The 25,974-nt window shown below is 37.3% G+C and overlaps 1 protein-coding gene across 14 annotated transcripts in view; it reads left to right on the forward strand.

The window, feature by feature from the left end:
• EPB41L2 (erythrocyte membrane protein band 4.1 like 2) overlaps positions 1–25,974 on the forward strand; it is a 229,245-nt gene that overhangs the window by 154,479 nt on the left and 48,792 nt on the right. For all 14 annotated transcript variants that reach the window (XM_037844854.1, XM_037844858.1, XM_037844861.1 and 11 more), the window contains exons 9-11: positions 7,836–7,988; positions 8,504–8,601; positions 20,414–20,586. In XM_037844854.1, the coding sequence (XP_037700782.1) occupies positions 7,836–7,988; positions 8,504–8,601; positions 20,414–20,586 (424 nt within the window). The remainder of the gene's footprint in view (positions 1–7,835; positions 7,989–8,503; positions 8,602–20,413; positions 20,587–25,974) is intronic.

Below are 25,974 nucleotides of genomic sequence, written 5' to 3' on the forward strand. Positions count from 1 at the left end.
TTTATCTGTGATTTCTGTTCACACAAACACTGATAATTCTAAAACAATATGTGGAACAATAGCAAATCAGCAGATTTACTTGAATCCAGGTTGTGTTTATTTTTATGTCAGATAAAATAGCTTCATTGCCCTGTCCCAAGATTGTTCCAGGCTAGAGACGGCTTTGTTCAACATTTCCAGTATGGGCTACCCCCTTACTTGTGGTGAGAATACGTTGCCTTGGGCCATCTTCCATTGTGCTCCTTATGCCCATGGTCACCACTGCTTTTGCCCAACGCACAGTTGGGTCTGGTGCCAAGTAGCTTGGGCACCTGAGCCTGCTCTGCCCCAGCTCTCCCTTCAGTCCCTAGAGAGAGCTGTGGCTACAGGGAGAAGAGAGCATCAAGTGCCCTGTAGATAGATTGGTTTGACCTGCCCAGGGGGCTTAATGCAGCATTTTATTTCTGCACTGTATTGAGTATCATAGCAGGGAAAATAGTTACCCTGGACATCAGTTACCAAGCTCTATCTATTTATCTATCTGTATTTTAGAGAAGTTGTAGGTTTACAGAAGAATCTTGCCTAAAATACAGAGTTCCCATATACCACCCTATTATTAATACCTTGTATTCATGTGGCACATTTGTTGCAATTGAAGAAACAACATTTTTGTAATTGTCCTATGAACTATAGTCTATGATTTACTTTAGGGTTCACTGTGTTGTACAGTCCTATGGATTTTTAAAAAAATTTTATTCTAGTAACTTATGTGCAGCATAAAATTATCCCCTTAACCACATTCAAATATATAATTCCTTACCATTAATTATGTTCACAATGTTGTGCTACCATCACCACAATCCATTACCAAAACCTTTCAATCATCTGAAATAGAAACTCGGTACAATTTAAGTATTAACTCCCTATTTCCTACCCACACCCCAGCCTCTGGTAATCTATAGTTTAGTTCCTGACTGTATAAATTTGCTTATTCTAATTATTTTCATACAGTGGGATCATATAATATTTGACTTTTTGTATTGGCTCATTTCACTCAGTGTGATCTTTTCAAGGTTCATGCATGTTGTTGCAGGTATCAGAACTTTGTTCCTTTTTTACAGCTAATAATACTCCATTTTGTGTATATACCACATTTTGTTTTCATGGGTTGATTGGCACATGGGCTGCTTCCATCTGTTGGCAAATGTGAATAATGCTGTGATGCACAGCAGAGTGCAGATATCTTTTTGAATCCCTACTTGTAATTTTTTGGGGTAATACCTAGAAGTAGGATGGCTGGGTCTGTGGTAATTCTATACTTAATTTTCTGAGGAACCGCTGAACAGTCTTCCAAGAGACTACATCATATTACACTCCCATCAACAGTGAACATGTGTTCCTATTTCTCCACATCCCCTCCAACACTTGTAATTTTCAGTATTTTTAGTAGTAGCCATTCTAATGAGTGTGAAATGTTATATATCTCATTGTGGCTTTAATTTGCATTTCCCTAATGACTAATGATATTGAGCAACTTTTCAAGGGTGCTTTTTGGTCATTTGTCTTCTTTGGAGAAATATCTATTCATGTCTTTTGCCCATTTTTTATTCAGTTTATCTTTTGTTAAGTTGAAGGATTTCTTTATATATTCTGTTTATTAAACCCTTATTAGATGTGTAGTTTCCAAGTATTTTCTCTAGTTGCATAGGTGGTTGCTTTACTTTCATGATAAACCCTTTGAGGTACAGAAGTTTTTAATTTTGATGAGGTCACCTATTTTTTTCTTTTATTGCTTGTGCTTTAGGTGTAGATTCTAAGAAACCATTACCTACTATGAGGTTCTGAAGATGCTTCTCTATGTTTCCTTCTGTGAGTTTGATAGTTCTCGCTCTTATATTTATGTCTTTGATCCATTTTCAGTTGATTTTTGCATATGGTGTGAGGAGGATCCACCTTCAATATTTTGCATATGGAAATCAGGTTTCCCAGCACCATTTGTTTAAAAGATTGTTCTTTTCCCATTGAGTGAACTTGGCTCCTCTGTCAAAAAGCAGTTGGCCATAAATGTGAGGGTTGATTTTTGAATTCTCAATTTGATTCCATTGATGTGTATGTATGTCTGTCCTTGTACCAATACCATGCTGTTTGATTACTGCGGCTTTGCAATATGTTTTAAGATTGGGAAATGTGATTCCTCCAATTTTGTTCTTTTTCAAAATGGCTTTGGTTATTTGGGGTCCCTTACCCTTCCATGTAAATTTAGTAATTGGTTTTTTCATTTCTACAAAGAAGGCTGTTGGGATTTTGACTGGGATTATGTTGTATCTGTATACTTTGGGTAGAATTGATATCTTAACAGTATCCATGAACATGGAATGTCCTTCTATGTATTTAGGTCTTTTTTGATTTCTTTTAGCAATGTTTTGTAGTTTTCTATGTACAAGTCTTTTATATCCTTGGTTAGATATATTCGTAGATATTGATTCTTCTATTTGCTATTGCAAATATAATTTTTTCTTGATTTCTTCTTCACATTGTTCATTACTAGTGTATAGAAACAATACTGATTTTTGCGTGATTGATCCTGTACCCTATCAATTTACTGAATGTGTTTATTAGTTGCAGTAGCTTTGTTGTGGGTTTTCTAGGATTTTCTTTATATGGGATCATGTCATCTGCAAATAGGAGAAGTTTCACTTCTGTCTTCTCAGTTGCACACATTTTATATCTTTTCTCTTTTTCTTTTTTTGTCCTAATTGCTAAGAGTTGAAATTCCAGTACAATGTGGAATAACAGTGGTGACAGTGGGCATCCTTGTCTTGTTCCTGATCTTAGAGGGAAAGCTTTCAGTCTTTCATCATTAAGGAATGATGTTAGCTGTGGGTTTTTCGTATTTGCCCTTTATCATGTTGAGGGAGTTTCCTCCTATTTCTAGTTTTCTAAGTGTTTTTATCAAGAAGGGATGGTGGATTTTGTCACATGCCTTTATTGTATCAATTGAGTTGATCACATGAGTTTTTTCCTTCCTTCTGTTAATGTGGAATATTACAGTAATTGATTTTCTTATGTTGAACTACTCTTGCATATCTGGGATAAATTCAGGTTGATCATGGTGTATACTGTTAATGTGCTGTTGGATTTGGTTTGTTAGTATTTTGTTGAGGATTTTTGCTTTTACTTTCTTAAAAGATACTGATCTGTAATTTTCTTTTCTTGTGGTATCTTTATCCAACTTTGGTATGAGGGTGATGTTGGCTTATAGCATGAGTTAGGGAGTGTTTCTTCCTCTTCATTTTTTTGGTAAGAGTTTAAGCATTATTGGTGTTAATTCCTCTTGGAATGTTTAGTAAAATTCCCCCGTGAAGCCATTTGGTCCTTGGCTTTTCTTTCTTAGCAGGTTTTTAGATTCCTGATTCAGTCTGCTTACTAGTTATTGGTTTGTTGAAATCTTTTTCTTACTGAGTGAGTGTTGGTAGTTTGGGTGTTTATAGGAATTTGTCCATTTCATCTAGGTTATTTAATTTGTTGGTGTACAGTTATTTTGAGTATACTCTTACAGTCCTTTTTATTTCTGTGGGGTTAGTAGTAATATCCCCCTTATCATTTCTGACTGTGCCTTTTCTCTTGTTTTTCTTTGTCAGTCTAGCTAAAGTTTTGTCAGTTTTATTGATCTTTTCAAAGAACCAACTTTTGGTTTTGTTGATTCTATTGTTTTTTAATTCTCTGTTTCATTTATTTCTGCTCTAATCATGATTTCACTTATTTCTGCTCACTTTGAGTTTAGAAGAAGTGTAGCACATTTTTTTTCTAGATGCTTTAGTATTGATGTTAGGTCTCTTCTTTTTTAATGTAAGCATTTAGAACCAAAATTTTTCCTCTGAGCAATGCCTTTGTTGCATCTCTTTATGTAAGTTTTGGTATGTTGTGTTTTCATTTCCATTTGCTTCAAGATATTTCCTAATTTCTCTTGCAGTTTCTTCTTTGACCCATTGGTGGTGAAGAGAATGTTATTTAATTTCCACCAATATGTGAATTTTCCATTTCTCCCTCTTATTAATTTCTAGTTTCATTCCATTGATCAGAGATGATACACTGTATGATTTCAGTATGTTTTAATTCATTGAGGCTTGTTTTGTTATCTAAGATATGGTCTGTCCGGGAGAATGATCCATGTGCATTAAAGAAGAAAGTGTATGCTGTTGCAGTTGGGTGAAGTGGTCTTATTAGGTCTAGTTGGTTTTATTGTTCAAGTCTTCTATTTCCATATGGATCTTCTCTCTAGAGTTCTACCCATTATTGAAAGTGGTATATTAATTTCTCCTACTGTTAATGTAGAACCGTCTATTTGTCCCTTCAAATTGCTCAATATTTGCTTCATATATTCTGGGCATCTGCTCTTAGGGGCATATATATTTAATAATTGTTATGCCTTTTGTTGGATTCACCCCTTAAGAGTATGTAATGACATTCTTTGTTCCCCATAACAATTTTTTTCTTAAATTTGTTTTATCTGTTATTAGAATAGCTATTCCAGATCTTTTTTGGTTACTACTTGCTTGGTTTATTTTTTTTCTATCCTTTTCACTTTCAACCTACCTATATCTTTGAATTTGAGGTGAGTCTCTTGTAAATAGCATATAGTTGGGTTGTATTTTTTTTTATCTATCCTGCCGGTCTCTGCCTTATTTTTTTTCCTTTTCTTTCTTTTTTTAATGCAGTTTTATTGAGATAATTCACACTCCGTACAATCCATCCAAAGTATACAATCAGTGGCTCATAGTATCATCACATAGTTGTGCATTCCATCACCACAATCAATTTTAGAACACTTTCATTACTCTAAGAAAAAAGAAAAAAAAAAAAAAAAAGAGGAAAAGAGAAACCCCAAAACATTCCATACCCATTTTCCTGTCATTGATCCCTAGCATTGGTATGGTACATTTGTTACTCTTGATGAAAGAATATTAAGATATTACTGTTAACTATAGTTCACAGTTTGCAGTAAGTGCATTTTTCCCCATATACCCCTCTGTTATTAACCCCTTGTGATACTTTCATATGTTTGTTCTAGTTCATGGAAGAAATTTTTTATATTTGTATGATTTGTACTGTTAATCACAATCATTGTCCATCACAAGATTTACTGAGTTATACAGTCCCATGTTTTAATATCTGGCTTTCCTTCTGGTGACATACATGACTTGAAACTTCCCCTATCAGCCACACTCACACACAATTTGGCACTGTTAATTATACTTACAATAATGTGCTGCCATCACCTCTATCCATTTCAATCTAGTTATAAATTCTGTACTTCTTAAGCAGTCACTCCCAGTTCTCTAGCCTCATTCTATCTCCTGTTAACCTATATTCTAGATTCTGTGTTTTTGACTTTATTATGTAGTATAACTAGTTCATCTTAGTGAGATCATTCAGTATCTGTTCTTTTGTGTCTGACTTATTTCTCTCAACTTAATGTCCTTAAGGGTCATCCAGCCCATGCTTCAGGACCTCATTCCTTGTTACTGCTGAATATTCCATCATTATGTATATACCACATTTTGTTTATCCATTCATCGATTGATGGACGCTTGGATTGTTTCCATCTTTTGGCAATTGTGAATACTGCCACTATGAACATCAATGTGCAAATATCTGTTCACATCCCTGCTTTCAGTTCTTCTGGGTATACCGAATAGCAGGATTGCCAGATTGTAGGGCACCTCTTTGCTTAGCTTCCTGAGAACTGCCAAATTGCTTTCCACAGTGGCTGTACGATTTTACATTCCCAGCAGCGATGAATGAGTGTTCCTATTTTTCCACATCCTCTCCACCACTTGTAGTTTCCTGTGTGTTTAATAGCGACCATTCTAGTAGATGTGGAATGATACCTCATTGTGGTTTTGATTTGTATTTCCCAAATAGCTAGTGAAGATGGACATCTTTTCATGTGCTTTATAGCCATTTGTATTTCCTCTTTGGAAAAATGTCTGTTCATGTCCTTTGCTGATTTTTTTAGTTGGATTGTCATTTTATTTTTGAATTGTAGGATTTCTTTCTATATTCTAGACATCATATCCTCATGAGTGGTTTCTGATATCCAAATATTTTCTCCCATTGAGTTGGCTGCCTTTGCATTCACCCTTTTGACAAAGAAGTATTCAGTTTTGAGGAGGTCCCATTTATCTGTTTTTTTTCTTTCTTTCAGTGCTTTCTTATGCTTTGGGTATAAGGCCTAAGGAGCCACCATCTATCACTAGATCTTGAAGATGTTTCCCTACATTTCCTTTTAGGAGTCAGTCTCTGCCATTTGACTGGGGAGTTTAATCCATTTTCATTTATTGTAACTACTGATAGTACAGGACTTTCTTCTGCCAGTTTCTCTTTAGTCTTTGTCTTAGGCCTTTTTGACCCTCAATTCTTCTGCCAATGCCCACTTTCATATTTATTTGTGTTTTTGTATTGTACTATACTGAGTCCCTTCTCATTTCTTTCTGGATATATTTTTCATATATTCTCTTTGTGGTTACCATGGGCTTAAAATTTAACTTTTATTTTTTAAAAGCATAAATTTGTTATTTATTAAATTGTTCTTAGTAATAAGGCAGTTAAAATGTTGTATTTGCTGTTACTGAATTGAGACCCTAGACTAAATGTGTTTATCCTAGCATATATTGGGAGAATTTTTTCATGTTTTTAATGATTTCTGAAAATATAAATACATCTGAACAGTATTCTTCAGTTTTCCATGTGTAAATGAGATCTACTTCTTCTGTTAAGATAAACAGTGATTTATATACTTTGAATAGTGGGCATACTAGATCTTCTATACTTCTTGAAATGGAAAGTGATCATTGTTTACTTTGTTGATACATCTGTTTGGCTTTTAGAATCTTGTGGGCATATCATTATTCTGGATTGTCATCTAGTCCAGCAATAAGCTCTGGGAAAACAACATTAATAAGTTCAAGAATACTATGCAGCCCTCTGAAATATGCCAGGCAAAGAACTGGATATTAGCTCTGAGTTATTGATAAACTACTTGGAAGAATTCAGGGATTTCAACACTGCTATCCTAGAAGAGAAATTTTCAGTGAGAAACTGGTATTTTGCAAAGATTTCCCGTAGGGCTGAAACAGGCTCCAGGAAAAACACATTCTTTTCCCTCTCTTCCCTTTAGCTCTTTAAGCAGAGTGTGATAACTCATTTGTATGTGTTTTGAAGACTCCTGGATCCTACAGTCTTGTTGCAGTAACCCTTGGTGATAAGATCTGATTCCTGAAGATTAATAGACATGAGATGTGTGCTGTGTCCAGCTAGCTCCATTAACTTGTGTACTGCCACTAATGGTTAAATACACTTTTTTTTTAAATTTAATAAATTTTATTTTGAAATAAATTCAATCTTACAGGAACAGTTGCAGAACCAGTACAAACCCCATACAGAGAACTCCATCGTACTCCTCCCTGCCTTCCCCAGTACCCCAATCCACCACCTTTAACATCCTGTCACACCACTTCTTTCTTTCCCTCCTTCTCTCCCTTCCTCCGTCCTTCCCTATCTATCATCCATCATCTATTGCTTTGTCCTCTGAACATATGAGAGCAAGCTGCACATATCTTTGAACAAACGATATAATTCACATATACGTTTCCCATGGACAAGAACATTCTTTTATGCAATCTCATTAAGCGCAGCTAAGAAGTTCAAGAAATTCAACATTGATATAAAGCTTACATTCTGTAAATACACATCTTTTAAATTGGCATTCCTTGTCATGGTTTGAGGGGGCTTACTGGCTTCCTGAACGACATAACTTTCACAGCTCTCTCTGGTCAAATGGTTATGCTTGGCAGGACTCAGAAGGCGTGGACATCAAGCTGGGCGTGTGTGCTAATGGACTCCTCATTTACAAAGACAGGCTGAGAATCAATCGTTTCGCTTGGCCAAAAATCTTGAAAATTTCCTACAAGCGCAGTAACTTCTACATTAAAATTAGGCCAGCAGAGGTAAGTAGTACCGTGTAACCTTCGGCATATCTGGTCATCAGTTGTCAGTGTTTTTCTTTTTGTCTAAGAACTAACTAAATTCTTTTCCAGCACATTTTAAGGAAATGAACTATTATTTATTCATGGTAAAAGAGATCAGTATTCTTGCCAGTAAATCTAAAGTAGGAAATTTTTCACAGAAAAGAAAAGGTAGTAAATGCTTGGCACATTGTGGATGCTTTCTCTTTTTGTATAATGAATTAATTGCTAGAGACCAGTAGGAAGGGGATAAAATGAATTTTAGTGGACATTGAAAATATTTGGTTTAGGTGAGTAGTTATTTACTTCTCAAAGAAAATGGTGTTGTAATCTATATGTTGTAATGTAAGGAACATTTGTTTTGTGTATTTATATTAAAGCTGATTGTTACCTTTTTCAAGAGGAATTATTTCTTAAACAGCTGGATCCACATTTTTCAGTAGCCTCTAGTTATCTCTTAAGGAAACATGCTCATTTGTTTTATGAATTTATTCTAGCTGGAACAGTTTGAGAGTACCATTGGCTTCAAACTGCCAAACCACCGGGCAGCTAAACGGTTATGGAAAGTGTGCGTGGAGCATCATACTTTCTACAGGTAATGGAAGGAAACTGCTTGCTATTACTTTTGATCCCCTCTTTGTACTACTAGGAAGTGGTTGTGGATAGTGTGGCCAGTGGACGCATGACTCCCCTGCCTTCTGGTTCCTTGTTCTCCTCAGGGCCAGCCTCCTCTGTGCTCAGTCGCTCCCGCTTCTGTTTCCATAGCCCGGCTTTATCATCACTCAGCACTGATCTGCCTCTGCCATGGTCCAAAAATCCACTTTCTCTCACCGCCCTTCCCTCCACCACCACTGTGGGTCCACAGCCCTGCTGCCATTCTTCTTTTCCTTATAACTTATCTGGGCTTCAGTTAGATGCTCTTATCAGCTCCCTCCAGGTTTATCTTCCTTCCACACTGGCTTTAACCCTTTGGCTACTTTGGCTGGGGTGTTATAACTCCCTCCAACCCCTGGCCTTTTTGCACACCCACCTAGCCAACCTGCTGTTCCTGGATTCCTTTCATGTCTTGACCTCACCACTTCTGTACCTGTGCCACCAGGGCTACCTCAAATGGCACAACTATCATGAAAAGTGCAGTTAACTTTTTACAACAGGAAGTAGCACAGTCCTGGGAGTTGTGCTATTGTAGCTATATCAGCCAGATGCTCAGTGCTGCCGGGCAATCTTTTTTTACTTGCTTTCACATTCCAAATATTCATGGTCTTCTTGAGCCTCTTCCTCTCCTCACATGCCTTCCGTTGGGTGCTGCACTGATAGTCAATGCTGTGGGTCGTGAGCATTCTGTTTCCTGCCCCTCTTCTTTTTCCTTCTTTGCCCCTGATTGAGCATCACTTCCCACCTGCCCCATTCATTCCCTCCTCTTCTGTCTCAAGGAGGAGACAGTCATTCTTCTGCCTTGATGTCTTCTTTCTTGCCTCACAGAGAGCTGAACTTTGTAAATTATGCACTCTCCAGCAGACACCTTTGACCGCACCTTTTCTGGCCAATAAACATGTCCTGGTCTTGCTCCTTTAGAAACCAACCAACAGAGGCTCCCCTTAGACCCCAAGACCACCTTTAGCTTATATCCTATTCCCTTTCATACTTTTTTTAAGGACATGTATTTTACAAATGTAATTTGCTTACCTTCATTGTCTCCGTTTCCTTATTTCCCAATCACTGCTATATAACTGCGTGTGTAGACTTTTCATCTTTAGGAGTTTTGCTCTGGACTCTTATGGTTAAACCTTGTTCCACTGCACATTAGGCATCTGACTGTGAGTAAGTTACTCAACTTCTCTGATTCTTACTTTCCTCATCCATATAATAGTAATAATAATTGTATTAATGATAGTATTTACCTTATATAGAGTTATTTGGAAAATTACCTGAGATACCATGTGAATCAAACTTCGAACCATTTCTGACATGTAATAATATTTATTGTCCTCATTGTTCTTAGTCTGTACCACAGTGTGCTATTTTTAAGGTGAATTATCAGCTGGTACAAATGACGTCTTGAAAGTAAGTTGGTAAATGTCTATTTTCAAGACTGTTCTGATGAGGAGAATGTAAATCATAAAATATACTTGATTTTATCTGACTTAGTTATAGTGATCACATAATTTCTTGAATAATTTCTAATTTCACTTGGTAAATCATGAGAAATTTCTCCTCAAGACAACATGAACCAGCCTCAAGGAGATCTAGTAGATAACAATTATGAACAAAATAATACAGCTCTAGTTAGAACAGACAGCAGGTTTCCCTGTCGAATCATGATAAAAAGCAATAATAATTTTTAAAGTGACAAGTGCAAACATTTTTATGAAGTTAAGATATTGTAGCAAGTCAGACATGGAATATAAAGGAAGTCACTGTTACGTGATCTTGAACTTGGCCTGCATTTTCTTAGAATGCTTATTTACATTACCATTGACTTTAATTATAAAATTTGTTTTAGAGAAAGCTAATAAATGAGTTCAGTCCTTTTTTTTTTTTTTTGCTTTAATATGTTTTTATTTAATTGGAGTTTAATTCCTTAAAGATTTCTTTGTCATCAGAAATTTAATCTGTAAGTGAAAATTTTGTGTTCATAGTTGCTAATGCCAGTCAGACAAGAAAATATCCCAGTTTGAAAGAAAGAAAATCCATCTAGTTTGTTTATGACTTTCTTTTTTTTTTTTTTTTTAATTTTTTTTTATTTTTTAATCATCATTTTATTGAGATATATTCACATACCACGCAGTCATACAAAACAAATTGTACTTTCGATTGTTTACAGTACCATTACATAGTTGTACATTCATCACCTAAATCAATCCCTGACACCTTCATTAGCACACACACAAAAATAACAAGAATAATAATTAGAGTGAAAAAGAGCAATTGAAGTAAAAAAGAACACTAGGTACCTTTGTCTGTTTGTTTGCTTCCCCTACTTTTCTACACATCCATCCATAAACTAGACAAAGTGGAGTTTGGTCCCCATGGCATTCCCAATCCCACTGTCACCCCTCATAAGCTACATTTTTATACAACTGTCTTCGAGATTCATGGGTTCTGGGTTGTAGTTTAATAGTTTCAGGTATCCACCACCAGCTACCCCAATTCTTTAGAACCTAAAAAAGGTTGTCTAAAGTGTGCGTAAGAGTGCCCACCAGAGTGATCTCTCGGCTCGTTTTGGAATCTCTCTGCCACTGAAGCTTATTTCATTTCCTTTCACATCCCCCTTTTGGTCAAGAAGATGTTCTCCATCCCACGATGCCGGGTCTACATTCCTCCCTGGGAGTCATATTCCACGTTGCCAGGGAGATTCACTTCCCTGGGTGTCTGATCCCACGTAGGGGGGAGGGCAGTGATTTCACCTTTCAAGTTGGCTTAGCCAGAGAGAGAGGGCCACATCTGAGCAACAAAGAGGCATTCTGGAGGAGACTCTTAGGCACAAATACAGGGAGGCCTAGCCTCTCCTTTGCAGCAACCGTCTTCCCAAGGGTAAAACTTATGTTAGAGGGCTCAACCCATCAAACCACCAGTCCCCTATGTCTGTGGTCATGTTAGCAACCATGGAGGTGGGGTAGGCGAATACCCCTGCATTCTCCACAGGCTCCTCAAGGGGGCACTACATCGTGTTTTTTTTTTTTTTTTTTTCCTTCCTTGTTTTTCTTTTTTCTTTTTTTTTTTTTTTTTAAATTTCCCTTATTTTTTAAAATCAACTGTATGAAAAAAAAAGTTAAAAAGAAAACAAACATACAATAAAAGAACATTTCAAAGAGACCATAGCAAGGGAGTAAGAAAAAGACAACTAACCTAAGATAACTGCTTAACTTCCAACATGTTCCTACTTTACCCCAAGAAAGTTACATACTATAGCAACATTTCAGTGAACTTGTTCCTACTACATCCATCAGAAATTAACAGACCATAGTCATTTCTGGGCATCCCCAGAACGTTAAATAGCTTATCTGTTCTTCTTGGATTATTGTTCCCCCTTCCTTAATTGCTCTCTACTGCTAGTTCCCCTACATTCTACATTATAAACCATTTGTTTTACATTTTTCAAAGTTCACATTAGTGGTAGCATATAATATTTCTCTTTTTGTGCCTGGCTTATTTCGCTCAGCATTATGTCTTCAAGGTTCATCCATGTTGTCATATGTTTCACCAGATCGTTCCTTCTTACTGCCGCATAGTATTCCATCGTGTGTATATACCACATTTTATTTATCCACTCATCTGTTGATGGACATTTGGGTTGTTTCCATCTCTTGGCAATTGTGAATAATGCTGCTATGAACATTGGCGTGCAGATATCTGTTCGTGTCACTGCTTTCCGATCTTCCGGGTATATCCCGAGAAGTGCAATCGCTGGATCGAATGGTAGCTCTATCTCTAGTTTTCTAAGGAACTGCCAGACGGACTTCCAGAGTGGCTGAACCATTATACAGTCCCACCAACAATGAATAAGAGTTCCAATTTCTCCACATCCCCTCCAGCATTTGTAGTTTCCTGTTTGTTTAATGGCAGCCATTCTAACCGGTGTTAGATGGTATCTCATTGTGGTCTTAATTTGCATCTCTCTAATAGCTAGTGAAGCTGAACATTTTTTCATGTGTTTCTTGGCCATTTGTATTTCCTCTTCAGAGAACTGTCTTTTCATATCTTTTGCCCATTTTATAATTGGGCTGTCTGTACTATTGTCATTGAGTTGTAGGATTTCTTTGTATATGCAAGATATCAGTCTTTTGTCAGATACATGGTTTCCAAAAATTTTTTCCCATTGAGTTGGCTGCCTCTTTACCTTTTTGAGAAATTCCTTTGAGGTGCAGAAACTTCTAAGCTTGAGGAGTTCCCATTTATCTATTTTCTCTTTTGTTGCTTGTGCTTTGGGTGTAAAGTCTAGGAAGTGGCCTCCTAATACAAGGTCTTGAAGATGTTTTCCTACATTATCTTCTAGGAGTTTAATGGTACTTTCTTTTATATTGAGATCTTTGGTCCATTTTGAGTTAATTTTTGTGTAGGGGGTGAGGTAGGGGTCCTCTTTCATTCTTTTGGATATGGATATCCAACTCTCCCAGCCCCATTTGTTGAAAAGACCATTATGGCTCAGTTCGGTGACTTTGGGGGCCTTATCAAAGATCAGTCGGCCATAGATCTGAGGGTCTATCTCTGAATTCTCAATTCGATTCCATTGATCTATATGTCTATCTTTGTGCCAGTACCATGCTGTTTTGGCAACTGTGGCTTTATAATAAGCTTCAAAGTCAGGGGGTGTAAGTCCTCCCACTTCGTTTTTCTTTTTTAAAGTGTCTTTAGCAATTCGAGGCATCTTCCCTTTCCAAATAAATTTGATAACTAGCTTTTCCAAGTCTGCAAAGTAGGTTGTTGGAATTTTGATTGGGATTGCATTGAATCTGTAGATGAGTTTGGGTAGAATTGACATCTTAATGACATTTAGCCTTCCTATCCATGAACATGGAATATTTTTCCATCTTTTAAGGTCCCCTTCTATTTCTTTTAGTAGAGTTATGTAGTTTTCTTTGTATAGGTCTTTTACATCTTTGGTTAAGTTTATTCCTAGGTACTTGATTTTTTTAGTTGCTATTGAAAATGGTATCTTTTTCTTGAGTGTCTCTTCAGTTTGTTCATTTCTAGCATATAGAAACATTACTGACTTATGTGCATTAATCTTGTATCCCGCTACTTTGCTAAATTTGTTTATTAGCTCTAGTAGGTGTATCGTTGATTTCTCAGGGTTTTCTAGATATAAGATCATATCATCTGCAAACAATGACAGTTTTACTTCTTCTTTTCCAATTTGGATGCCTTTTATTTCTTTGTCTTGCCGGATTGCCCTGGCTAGCACTTCCAGCACAATGTTGAATAACAGTGGTGACAGCGGGCATCCTTGTCTTGTTCCTGATCTTAGAGGGAAGGCTTTCAGTCTCTCACCATTGAGTACTATGCTGGCTGTGGGTTTTTCATATATGCTCTTTATCATGTTGAGGAAGTTTCCTTCAATTCCTACCTTTTGAAGTGTTTTTATCAAAAACGGATGTTGGATTTTGTCAAATGCTTTTTCAGCATCTATTGAGATGATCAATTGATTTTTCCCTTTCGAGTTTTTAATGTGTTGTAATACATTGATTGTTTTTCTTATGTTGAACCATCCTTGCATGCCTGGAATGAACCCCACTTGGTCATGGTGTATGATTTTTTTAATGTGTCTTTGGATTCGATTTGCAAGTATTTTGTTGAGGATTTTTGCATCTATATTCATTAGGGAGATTGGCCGGTAGTTTTCCTTTTTTGTAGCATCTTTGCCTGGTTTTGGTATTAGATTGATGTTAGCTTCATAAAATGAGTTAGGTAGTGTTCCATTTTTTTCAATGTTTTGAAAGAGTTTGAGTAAGATTGGTGTCAGTTCTTTCTGGAAAGTTTGGTAGAATTCCCCTGTGAAGCCATCTGGCCCTGGGCATTTATTTGTGGGAAGATTTTTGATGACTGATTGGATCTCTTTGCTTGTGATGGGTTGGTTGAGGTCTTCTATTTCTTCTCTGGTCAGTCTAGGTTGTTCATATGTTTCCAGGAAATTGTCCATTTCTTCTACATTATCCAGTTTGTTGCCATACAGTTGTTCATAATATCCTCTTATAATTTTTTTAATTTCTTCAGGATCTGCAGTTATGTCACCTTTTTCATTCATTATTTTGTTTATATGGGTCTTCTCTCTTTTTGATTTTGTCAGTCTAGCTAGGGGCTTGTCAATCTTGTTGATCTTCTCAAAGAACCAACTTTTGGTGATATTTATCCTTTCTATTGTTTTTTTGTTCTCTATGTCATTTATTTCTGCTTTAATCCTTGTTATTTCTTTTCTTGTACTTGGTTTAGGATTGGTTTGCTGTTCATTTTCTAGCTTCTTCAGTTGATCCATTAGTTCTTTGATTTTGGCTCTTTCTTCCTTTTTAATATATGCGTTTAGTGCTATAAATTTCCCCCTTAGCACTGCTTTTGCTGCATCCCATAGGTTTTGGTATGTTGTGTTCTCATTTTCATTCGTCTCTATATATTTAGCAATTTCTCTTGCTATTTCTTCTTTAACCCACTGATTGTTTAGGAGTGTGTTGTTTAACCTCCAGGTATTTGTGAATTTTCTAAGTCTCTGATGGTTATTGACTTCTAATTTTATTCCATTGTGGTCAGAGAATGTGCTTTGAATAATTTCAATCTTTTTAAATTTATTGAGGCTTGTTTTATGTCCCAGCATATGATCTATTCTGGAGAAAGTTCCGTGAGCACTAGAAAAGTATGTGTATCCTGTTGATTTGGGATGTAATGTCCTGTAGATGTCTGTTAAATCTAATTCATTTATCAGATTGTTTAGGTTTTCAATTTCCTTATTGGTCTTCTGTCTGGTTGATCTATCTATAGGAGAGAGTGATGTGTTGAAGTCTCCCACAATTATTGTGGAAACATCAATTGCTTCCTTTAGTTTTGCCAATGTTTCTCTCATGTATTTTGTGGCACCTTGATTGGGTGCATAGACATTTACGATTGTTATTTCTTCTTGCTGAATTGCCCCTTTTATTAGTATGTAGTGGCCTTCTTTGTCTCTCAAAACATCCCTGCATTTGAAGTCTATTTTATCTGAGATTAAAATTGCTACACCTGCTTTCTTTTGGCTGTAGCTTGCATGAAATATTTTTTTCCATCCTTTCACTTTCAGTTTCTTTGTGTCCCTGTGTCTAAGATGAGTCTCTTGTATGCAACATATTGATGGTTCATTTTTTTTGATCCATTCTGCGAATCTATATCTTTTAATTGGGGAGTTTAATCCATTTACATTCAACGTTAAAACCGTGAAGGCATTTCTTGAATCGGCCATCTTATCCTTTGGATTATGTTTGCCATATTTTTCCCTCTCTCTATTAATATCCTTTATTGTACCCATACCGAATCTCTTTAGTACTGAACCTTTCTCCAAGTCTCTCTGTCCTGTCTTTGTTTCTCTGTCTGTAGGGCTCCCTTTAGTATCTCCAGTAGGGCAGGTCTCTTGTTAGCAAATTCTCTCAGCATTTCTTTGTCTGTGAAAAATTTAAGCTCTCCCTCAAATTTGAAGGAGAGCTTTGCTGGATAAAGTATTCTTGGCTGGAAATTCCTCTCACTCAGAATTTTAAATATATCGTGCCACTGCATTCTCGCCTCCATGGTGGCTGCTGAGTAGTCACTACTTAGTCTTATGCTGTTTCCTTTGTATGTGGTGAATTGCTTTTCTCTTGCTGCTTTCAGAACTTGCTCCTTCTCTTCTATGTTTGACAGTGTGATCAGTATATGTCTCGGAGTGGGTTTTTTTGGATTTATTCTATTTGGAGTTCGCTGAGCATTTATGATTTGTGTATTTATGTTGTTTAGAAGATTTGGGAAGTTTTCCCCAACAATTTCTTTGAATACTCTTCCTAGACCTTTACCCTTTTCTTCCCCTTCTGGGACACCAATGAGTCTTATATTCGGACGTTTCATATTATCTATCATATCCCTGAGGTCCATTTCGAGTTTTTCAATTTTTTTCCCCATTCTTTCTTTTATGTTTTCATTTTCCATTCTGTCATCTTCCAGGTCACTGATTCGTTGTTCAACTTCCTCTAGTCTTGTACTATGAGTGTCCAGAATCTTTTTAATTTGGTCAACAGTTTCTTTAATTTCCATAAGATCATCCATTTTTTTATTTAGTCTTGCAATGTCTTCTTTATGCTCTTCTAGGGTCTTCTTGATTTCCTTCATATCCCGTACTAGGGTCTCATTGTTCATCTTTAGTTCTTTGAGTAGCTGCTCTAGGTGTGTCTCTTCTGGTCTTTTGATTTGGGTGCTTGGGCTTGGGTTATCCATACCGTCTGGTTTTTTCATATGCTTTATAATTTTCTGTTGTTTTTGGCCTCGTGGCATTTGCTGACCTTGATAGGGTTCTTTTAGGGTTTGTAGACCAGTTGAAGTCCTTATCTCTAATTTATCAGATCTACAGCTTCGTGGAGTACACTTTCTCTAACTAACCAGCAGGTGGCGTCCACGAGCCACCTGTTCTCCACAAGCCAGATCTCCCCTGCTTAGCCTTTTTGGTGAGTGGGGGAGTGAGTCTTGTGGGGCCCAATTGGTGTCCCAAGCTTGCGTGTGTAGTTGGTGTTGCCTGCCCTGTATGTGGGGCGTGTTTCTGGGCAGTCGGGGAGGGGGGGTGGCCCTAACAATCAAATCTCCCTGATGATCCTAGAGTTTTAAAGCTACTGCAATAGTCTAATCCTTCAGTTCAGTCCTGCCACAGTTTGTCTCTGCCACTGACCCACAAGTCTTTGGTATTGGCGTATGGCTCCTGAGACTTGCAAGTGGGCCCCTCTTCCAGGCTGTTCACCCCGGGTCCTCTGTTGAGGGATGACTGTGCTATGTCGCAGGTGAGTGCCGTCCCCCCAGGGCAGTTCTGGGCTGCTGGGCTGTGTTGGGAGGCTCCCAGTCTGCTCAAATGATGGCTGAATGGGGCTCTGTTAATTCACACTGCTCCCCCTTCCCAGCTCTGGGACATTCAGCTGAGGTTGCAGGGAAGGCTAATGTCCACGCCCAGTTTTGTGGTGTGTGCCTGTTATTTGAAGCACTTCCGTCACACTGGGTTGTCTGGGGCAGCTCTGGGCTGTGGGGCTGGCGATGGGCAGGAGTGTTTCCTGTCCACCAGGATGGTGGCTGTGAGCGGACACCCCCCTTTTCTTGGGAAGTTGTGTTGTTTAGTGAATTTTCTCAGCCACTGGATTATTGCCTTTTGTCTCAGAGCTCTCTTAGTTCTGCTCTTGACTTGACGTGCCCAAATTTCAATTCTTTGAAGCTTTCTGTATTGAGCTTCTTAGAGTAATTGTTTTAGAAAAAGCAAAAAGGATTTAAAAAAAAAAAAAACAAAACAAAAAAAAAAAAAAAAAAAAAAAAAAAAACGGCCCTCCTCAGAGATCTAATGGGTTATTGAAATGCTAATAGACAAAGCTACCAGGGCCATTAAGGAAAGGTGCCCAGGGCAGAGAGATCAGCCTTGCTTCGGGATTTGCATATGCCCCTCAAGGCCTGATCTCCGCCCTTCCCCTTTCTGTGTTCACCAGAACTCCAAAAATCCTCTGCTTTTATTTTGGAGTTTTTCGTGTTGTTTTTTTTCTATGCCTGTCTCCTCTCTGCTGGGCTGGCTGCTCTCAGAGTCTCTGGTGTCTGGCCTCAGTCTATCTATGGTTGGAGTTTGAATCAGTAGAATGAGTTTCCGGTAAGAGCAGCCACTGCAATTCTCCCTTCTCCTTCCTGGAGCTGACAGCCCCTCCTCCCCCGGGACTGAGCCTGGCAGGGAGGGGCGCGGGTCCCCTGGCCGCAAAAACTTACAGATTTCGCTGATCTCAGCAGTTCCACGTTTTCATGAGTGTTGTATGAAGTATGCCCAAAGACAGATTGCTCTGTGGTGTCCAGTCCACGCAGTTCCTGGCTTTTTACCTACTTTCCTGGAGGAGTAACTAAAACATACAGCTCACCAGTCTGCCATCTTGCCCCGCCTCCTGTTTATGACTTTCAAAGTGATAAGTAGACAGTTATTCTGATATGCATTTCAGTGTCAACCAAATGTCTGAGCAATACCCTAAAGGAAAAAATATTGGACTAAACGAAATACAGTTGTATAGAATTCTTTTCACTTAGACATTTTGCCTGGTTTGCATATCCCAGCCTATATAAATGAGAGAGATTCTTCATAATTGAACAAACCTGCATTTTAAAAAAACATAGCAATTTATATCAATGGAATTGCTTTATATTTTATTAAATCAAGACTGAAATATTCACAGTAGTCCTTGCAATATGTCAGGAGTAATAGAGCTTATTGCCCGACTTCTCTTCCCCAGAATTCTGGCACAAGAGAGCTCAAAAGGTGTTCTTTTTAAAAACTTTTTATTGTGGTAACATATACAACACAAAATTTTCCATTTTAGCCACTTTCAAGTATACATTCAGTGGTGGTGTTACGTTCAAAATGTTATGCTACCATCAACACCATCCATTACCAAAATTTTTCCATCATCCTAAACAGAAACTCTGCATCAATTAAGCATTAACTCTTCATTCTCTACACCCACCCTTGGCCCTGGTAACCTGTAATTTATTTTCTGATTATGAATTTGCATATTCTAATTACTTTCTATCAGTGAGATTATACAACATTTGTTCTTTTCTGTCTGGCTTATTTTATTCAACACGATGTCTTCAAGGTTCATCCATGTTGTAGCAAGTATCACAACCTCATTCCTTTTTGTGGCTGAATAATATTTCATTGTGTGTATTTATCACATTTTGTTTATCCATTCATCCATTGATGGACACTTGGGTTGTTTCCACCTCAAAAGGTGTTCTTAAATGCTGTGACTGTATAACACTAAGAGAAAGCTGAAAAGTAAGTATGTGAACGTGTCTTTAGACTCTTATCTACTTAAATGCACATTCCCTAGAAATACTTGAAATAATAATGAACTCTTTAAGAAACAACTCTTCCTTGAAGACTGATAGGAATAATTTTGATGAAGTTTTCCATATTCTGAAATCATTGACTGAAGTCTTATTTAATAAATTCTAGAGCAGCTCTGAAATTATGTTAAGACTTTTTGCCAGCCCTTGATCTGACAACGAAAGTGAGACTGCTTTAGCTGTATTCCAAACAAGCTTGACTCATTTGCTAAAAACATACTTTTGCATCAGTCTGGAACTATTTGACATCAGGAAAGGTTGACTTCATTATGAACCCAGGGCTTATGTAGTAGAATCGTGTTGGCAAGGACGAATGCTGGTCGTCTCTGCAGATCCACTGTGCGCTCTGTCTTCATGTGGTTCACATCAGTGTCCACATTCCCACTTGAAGGGACATGTTTCTGAGTTGGATGTTCCTTTCCCAGAAGAAATAGACATAAATATTAGGGGTTACTAATGCTAATGGATTTCTTCTTGGCATTTATATCTAGGAGCAAGAATTCAGACATATGTGTTTATATAAATGATTTAGGCTAATACAAATAAATAACCTTTAATACACATTGAAAACAGCTGCTCTTTTGCTCAGGTTGAGAAAACCATATTTCTATGACTACGTAAATGTGGATTTATTCATCTTATCACCATCACAAAGCTCGGTATGTGTAGGAGGTTTTATAAATAATGTTCGTATTCACTAGAAAGTTTAGACAGCATTTTTGAAAATTGAGTCATCATACTTAAACAAAATGGAATATTAAAATATATAGTTAGCTTTTTTATTTTAAATAAAAGCCCTTGATGTTTAATTATGTATTTTTTGTTGTTGTGGTTGTTTTCCATAGGCTTGTGTCTCCAGAGCAGCCACCAAAGGCCAAGTTCCTGACCTTGGGGTCCAAGTTCCGCTACAGCGGCCGCACCCAAGCCCAGACCCGCCAGGCCAGCACCCTCATTGACAGGCCAGCGCCACATTTTGATCGCACCTCTAGCAAGCGGGTCTCCAGGAGTCTGGATGGAGGTAAATGCATTTATGATGCTTCTGGATTCCATTAGTCTTTCTCCAATCCTATGGGGTCAGAACATGGTGATTCTGTTAATAAGGTAACCAGAAATACCCTTGAGGGGTAGGTGTTTTTTCCTGAGGAAATCGAATGCTGTTACTTACACTCAGAAGAAAATACTTTTGTAGTTTCTTGAAGTTGTTATTCTGAACATAAATTTTTCTTGTACAGTCAGCATACACAAATGTTGATTAACAGTTCTAGTTAGTGAGATGTTGGACAAACACATTTTATTTGTTTGACAAGCTTGTGATACATTTTCTATGGGTTAATTACTTTAATTTATTATTTAATGGCAAAAATGTAATTCCAAGGTTTTTGGGTTTTTTGTTTTGTTTTGTTTTTTGATATGGTACTATATGCATCATAATCAAGAAGTCCTTGAAATATTCTTAGTTTCATCAAATTCTGAGTTAAAAAAATCTTCCTAAAGCTTACCTTACTTTCCAGCACCTAAGAAAACATTCAAAGCGTCAATGAAATTAGTTTTAATTAGTGTTTGAACAAAAAGCAAGAAAATACAGAATTTGCGTGTACTCTTGCACCCAAGGGGAGTTGTGCATTCTTTTGAGCATTTTTCTGTTGAAATTCTAATTAGTTACATATTTATATGTAGTTTTTTTTTTTTTTTTTTCTTTTTTTTTATGCAATTTTACTGGGATATAATCACATAACATACAATCAAAGTGTACAATCAGTTGTTCACAACATCATCATAGAGTTGTGCTTTCATCACCACAAACTGTGAACATTTTCATTACTCCAAAAAATAAAACAAAAATTAAATTAAAATTTAAAAAAATTAAAATGAAAAAGAACATCCATATAATCATCCAAAATATACAATCAATTGATCACATTACCATTATATAGTTCATTCATCACCCTGATCTATTTTTTAACATTTTCCTTGTACCAGAAAAAGTGATAATAAGAATAAAAAAAAAAATAGTGAAAAAAGTACACTCAAATTGTTCCCCCCTCCTGCTCTATTTTTCCTTTAATTTTTTGCCCCCATTTTTCTACTCATCCATCCATACAATGGATAAAAGGAGTACAATCTACAAGGCTTTCCAAATCACCCTGTCACCCCTTGTAAGCTACAATGTCATACAATCGTCTTCAAGAATAAAGGCCAATGAGTTGGGGTTGATAGTTTCAGGTATTTACTTCTAGCTATTCCAATACATTAAAACCTAAAAAGGGTTATCTTTATAGTGTGTAAGAATGTCCATCAGAGTGATCTCTCGAATACATTTGAAATCTCTCAGCCACTGAAACTTTATTTCGTTTCATTTTCACATCCCCTTTTTGGTCAAGAAGAAGTTCTCAATCCCACAGTGCTGGGTCCAGATTCATCCCTGGGAGTCATATCTTGCGTTGCCAGGGAGATTTATGCCCCTGGGAGTTAGGTCCCACATAGGGGGAAGGGCAGTGAGATCACCTGCCGGGGTGGCTTAGTTAGAAAGAGAGGGCCACATCTGAGCAACAAAGAGGGATTCATGGGGAGACTTATGCACAGCCAAGCAGGCCTAGCTTCTCCTTTGCAGTAAAAGGCTTCTTAAAGGCAAATCCTGTGATAGAGGGTTCGGCACATTAATCTGCCAGTCCTCAATGTTTGTTAGAACATCAGCAACAATACAGGTGAGGAAGCCCAACACCTCTGCATTTTCCCCCAGCTCCTCAGAGGGGCTCTGCATATTTTTTCCCATCATTCCTTTTTTTTTTTTTTTTTTTTATATTTGCTTTATCACATATTTATTTATTTATTTATTTTTTTAACTTTTAATTAATTTTTTAATTGAGCTTTTCATCTAAATCCTATAAATACAAACTGATCTTTTTTCTCCACACAGAAAAAAAGGGTGGTACATATGACTCCTACAGATAATTAACAGCAAAGTCAAATAATTTATATTTTTTTCAAAGACTTTTTGTCCCATTGTCATGTTCAAAGAAATCCAATTTTCTTATTTTTTAAAGTGGAGTTAAGCTATACTGTCTTTTTTTTTTTTTTTTTTTTAATCATCATTTTATTGAGATATATTCACATACCACGCAGTCATACAAAACAAATTGTACTTTCGATTGTTTACAGTACCATTACATAGTTGTACATTCATCACCTAAATCAATCCCTGACACCTTCATTAGCACACACACAAAAATAACAAGAATAATAATTAGAGTGAAAAAGAGCAATTGAAGTAAAAAAGAACACTGGGTACCTTTGTCTGTTTGTTTGCTTCCCCTACTTTTCTACACATCCATCCATAAACTAGACAAAGTGGAGTTTGGTCCTTATGGCATTCCCAATCCCACTGTCACCCCTCATAAGCTACATTTTTATACAACTGTCTTCGAGATTCATGGGTTCTGGGTTGTAGTTTAATAGTTTCAGATATCCACCACCAGCTACCCCAATTCTTTAGAACCTAAAAAAGGTTGTCTAAAGTGTGCGTAAGAGTGCCCACCAGAGTGATCTCTTGGCTCGTTTTGGAGTCTCTCTGCCACTGAAGCTTATTTCATTTCCTTTCACATCCCCCTTTTGGTCAAGAAGATGTTCTCCATCCCACGATGCCGGGTCTACATTCCTCCCCGGGAGTCATATTCCACGTTGCCAGGGAGATTCACTTCCCTATATGTAGTTTTATATAAACTACACATGAAAATAAATTGATACTGTTTTCTTCTCATATGTATCTTATTACCTTGTCTAAATTTGGATTAATAGCAGGTTTTCTATTGAAGAGCTAAGATTAATTTTACGTTAGAATGTTTTCTTTTTACCTAATAGAAAGTGATTGGTATAGATGACTTTCTACGAAATAGTTTTCCAAGATGTTTGGTCGATCATTGTCAAAATATATGAAAATATTAGATTTGAAAATTTCTGTTTTACTACCCTTCATCAGCAGAAAGCTTTTTTTTGGTTGTTTGCTGTTATCTGGTATTTTTCTGAAATGTGAACTTGAACCACTTATTTCTCTGAAATGTGAACTTGAACAACTTATTTTAAATAATTAGCTGAAACAGACCAATATGCTAACAGCTAGAAATGATCCCTCGGTGGAGGACTGACACGCCTTTGCCTTGATCCACTTTTCCTAGTAGAATAAACTTGGAAAAGCTGTTCCGGTCAGATGCACAGAAATGTTTCCCAGGATATGTTAGTAGGCATTTTGGTGTGTGCAGTTATTAAATACTGATTCTGGAGAATGTTCCATGTAGTTTATGAGAAGATTGTGTAAAGGGTCCCATGAACTGTGGTTCACATAAAAGGCCACATTCCCAAATGCAGTGATGTGAAGTCAGTGAATTTCTAACATCCTGCAGCAGTTGGAGTATCTTTTAGTTCATCAAAAACTGAGCACTTTTTCAAGTAAATCTGAAAAATGACCAACCCATGTAAATATTTCACAAACCTTGCACTTTCCCACAAGAGAATTTACACAAATGCTGAATAAATACCATCATTGCCATTTAGTGCTCTGAGAGAAACTCGCCTCTCTCTGGAACACTGTTTTCAACCTTCCGTTTAAACTGTGAGGCTCTGTCACTCTTATATTGTGACTTTTCGAGTTGAAATGGAACAGTATGGCCAGTGCTTTCTCTTTCTTTGAGGTGTATCAACTATCCTTTGAGGAAATCCACCATCTTGAATGGGCAGTTAGTGCAGAGGGCTGGAGTAGGTCTGCATCTGAAAACAATGATTTTTGCAACTAAGTGCAACAAACATGGCACAGTAATCCATTATTTTTCCCTCTGTGTTTGGGACGCTGTAATTCATCAGATGGGCAAGTCATCAAAAGGATTATTGTGTTATTGTGAAAAAATAGGAGGCTTTTCATGCTAATGCATGACTGGACAGCAGTGAGCTCTTAGGTTACAGCTCACTTTCCTCCTCTTCTCCCAAAGCAAAGCCAGGCTGTGACCTGGTACCAAATGCCTCTCCCCTCCCAGCTGTATACCTTTTTTTTTGTTGTCAGCATATATTTTCTCTTTTCTGTTTACATTTTTGTATCTGTATATACATTTTTAGGTGTATCTATCTTTATAGGGCGCACATCCTACAGAAAAATTCAAAGTAATATATATTCACAAAAGAAGGTTGATCCTGATTCCATTCAATTTAGCCAGTGATACGTGAGACAGCTTGCAGATATGTGAGACAGCTCACATGTTTACTTAAATAACTGTCACTTGGAAGTTTGGCAAAGTAAAATAAATCCTCTAGCGGTTACATAGAAAGTAAAATTCAATCTGGAAAATCATTCCAAAGAGGAAATATCAAAATAAAATCAATCCAGGAGAGCTGTTTTAGAACAGTGAGACTCCAAGATTGAAAAGTCAGTCCAACACGAAGGCACATTAGCCATTTAGGAGAACTAACATCCAAGATGCATTTGGGAGCAGGAGGAACCAGTGGTTTCCCGAAAATGGAAAGTTTCTTATGCAGGGACACTACTTAGATAGCGGCTTCTGGGAGAAAGGTCTGTCTAAGGAAAAACCATCTTATACGAAAGTTGAAAGTTGAGGAGGCAGTGGCACTGCGAAGAACAGGAGCTGAGGCATTCTGGGTGGCAGATGGGGCACAGCAGAAGGTTATGAGGTGAGAGAGAGTTTGATAGGTTCCAGGAGCAGAAAGATGGCACATATGATCGGTGCGACAGGGAGAGGTAGGATGGGGCAAGTCGGGCAAGGCCTTGCAGGGCATGTTAAAGCATGTGAAGTGTATCCATCGAAGGGTTTTAGAATGTGTGTGTGCATGGGGTCAGCATTTATAAAGGTCACTCAAGTGCAATGTTGAGAAGGATTAGAGAGGACAGAAAGTAAGCCGGCAAGCTGGTGTTAGGAGTCGTCCAGGTGAGAGGGATCCTGGCCTGGCCTGGCCTGGCCTTGGTTGGTGGAGGGCCCATTATCCATTTGGCATCATAGGTAGGCACAGTCCTTGAGGCCCCCAACTTCTCTTCTACAGAAGTGTTGAAGATGTGGGGGGTGGGCGGGGGAGTCTCCAAAATACAAAAGAAAACTGCCAACAGAAATGAGCAAATGTTTAAAAATTTGCAGCGTTAACATCTTGTCATCGTCGCTGATAATTTTTAATTTGGTATTTGTTAAAATTTCAATGTCATTACATTAGAAACCATTTCTAGGTCAGATTTTCTCATTTTGCAGTAATTTAGGTATATGTAATGGATACTAAGAAATCATGATCATTCGTAAGTTAGAAAAGTTACTCATAGCATATGCTTTCCAAGGCAAGAGTATTTAAAGTCTTCTCAAAAGTGTAAAAAATATATATATATATATACTTAATGTGAGTGCATGTTGATGTTTATTAT

The sequence above is a fragment of the Choloepus didactylus genome, chromosome 7, assembly GCF_015220235.1.
Source record: "Choloepus didactylus isolate mChoDid1 chromosome 7, mChoDid1.pri, whole genome shotgun sequence".
Taxonomy (NCBI): Eukaryota; Metazoa; Chordata; class Mammalia; order Pilosa; family Megalonychidae; genus Choloepus; species Choloepus didactylus.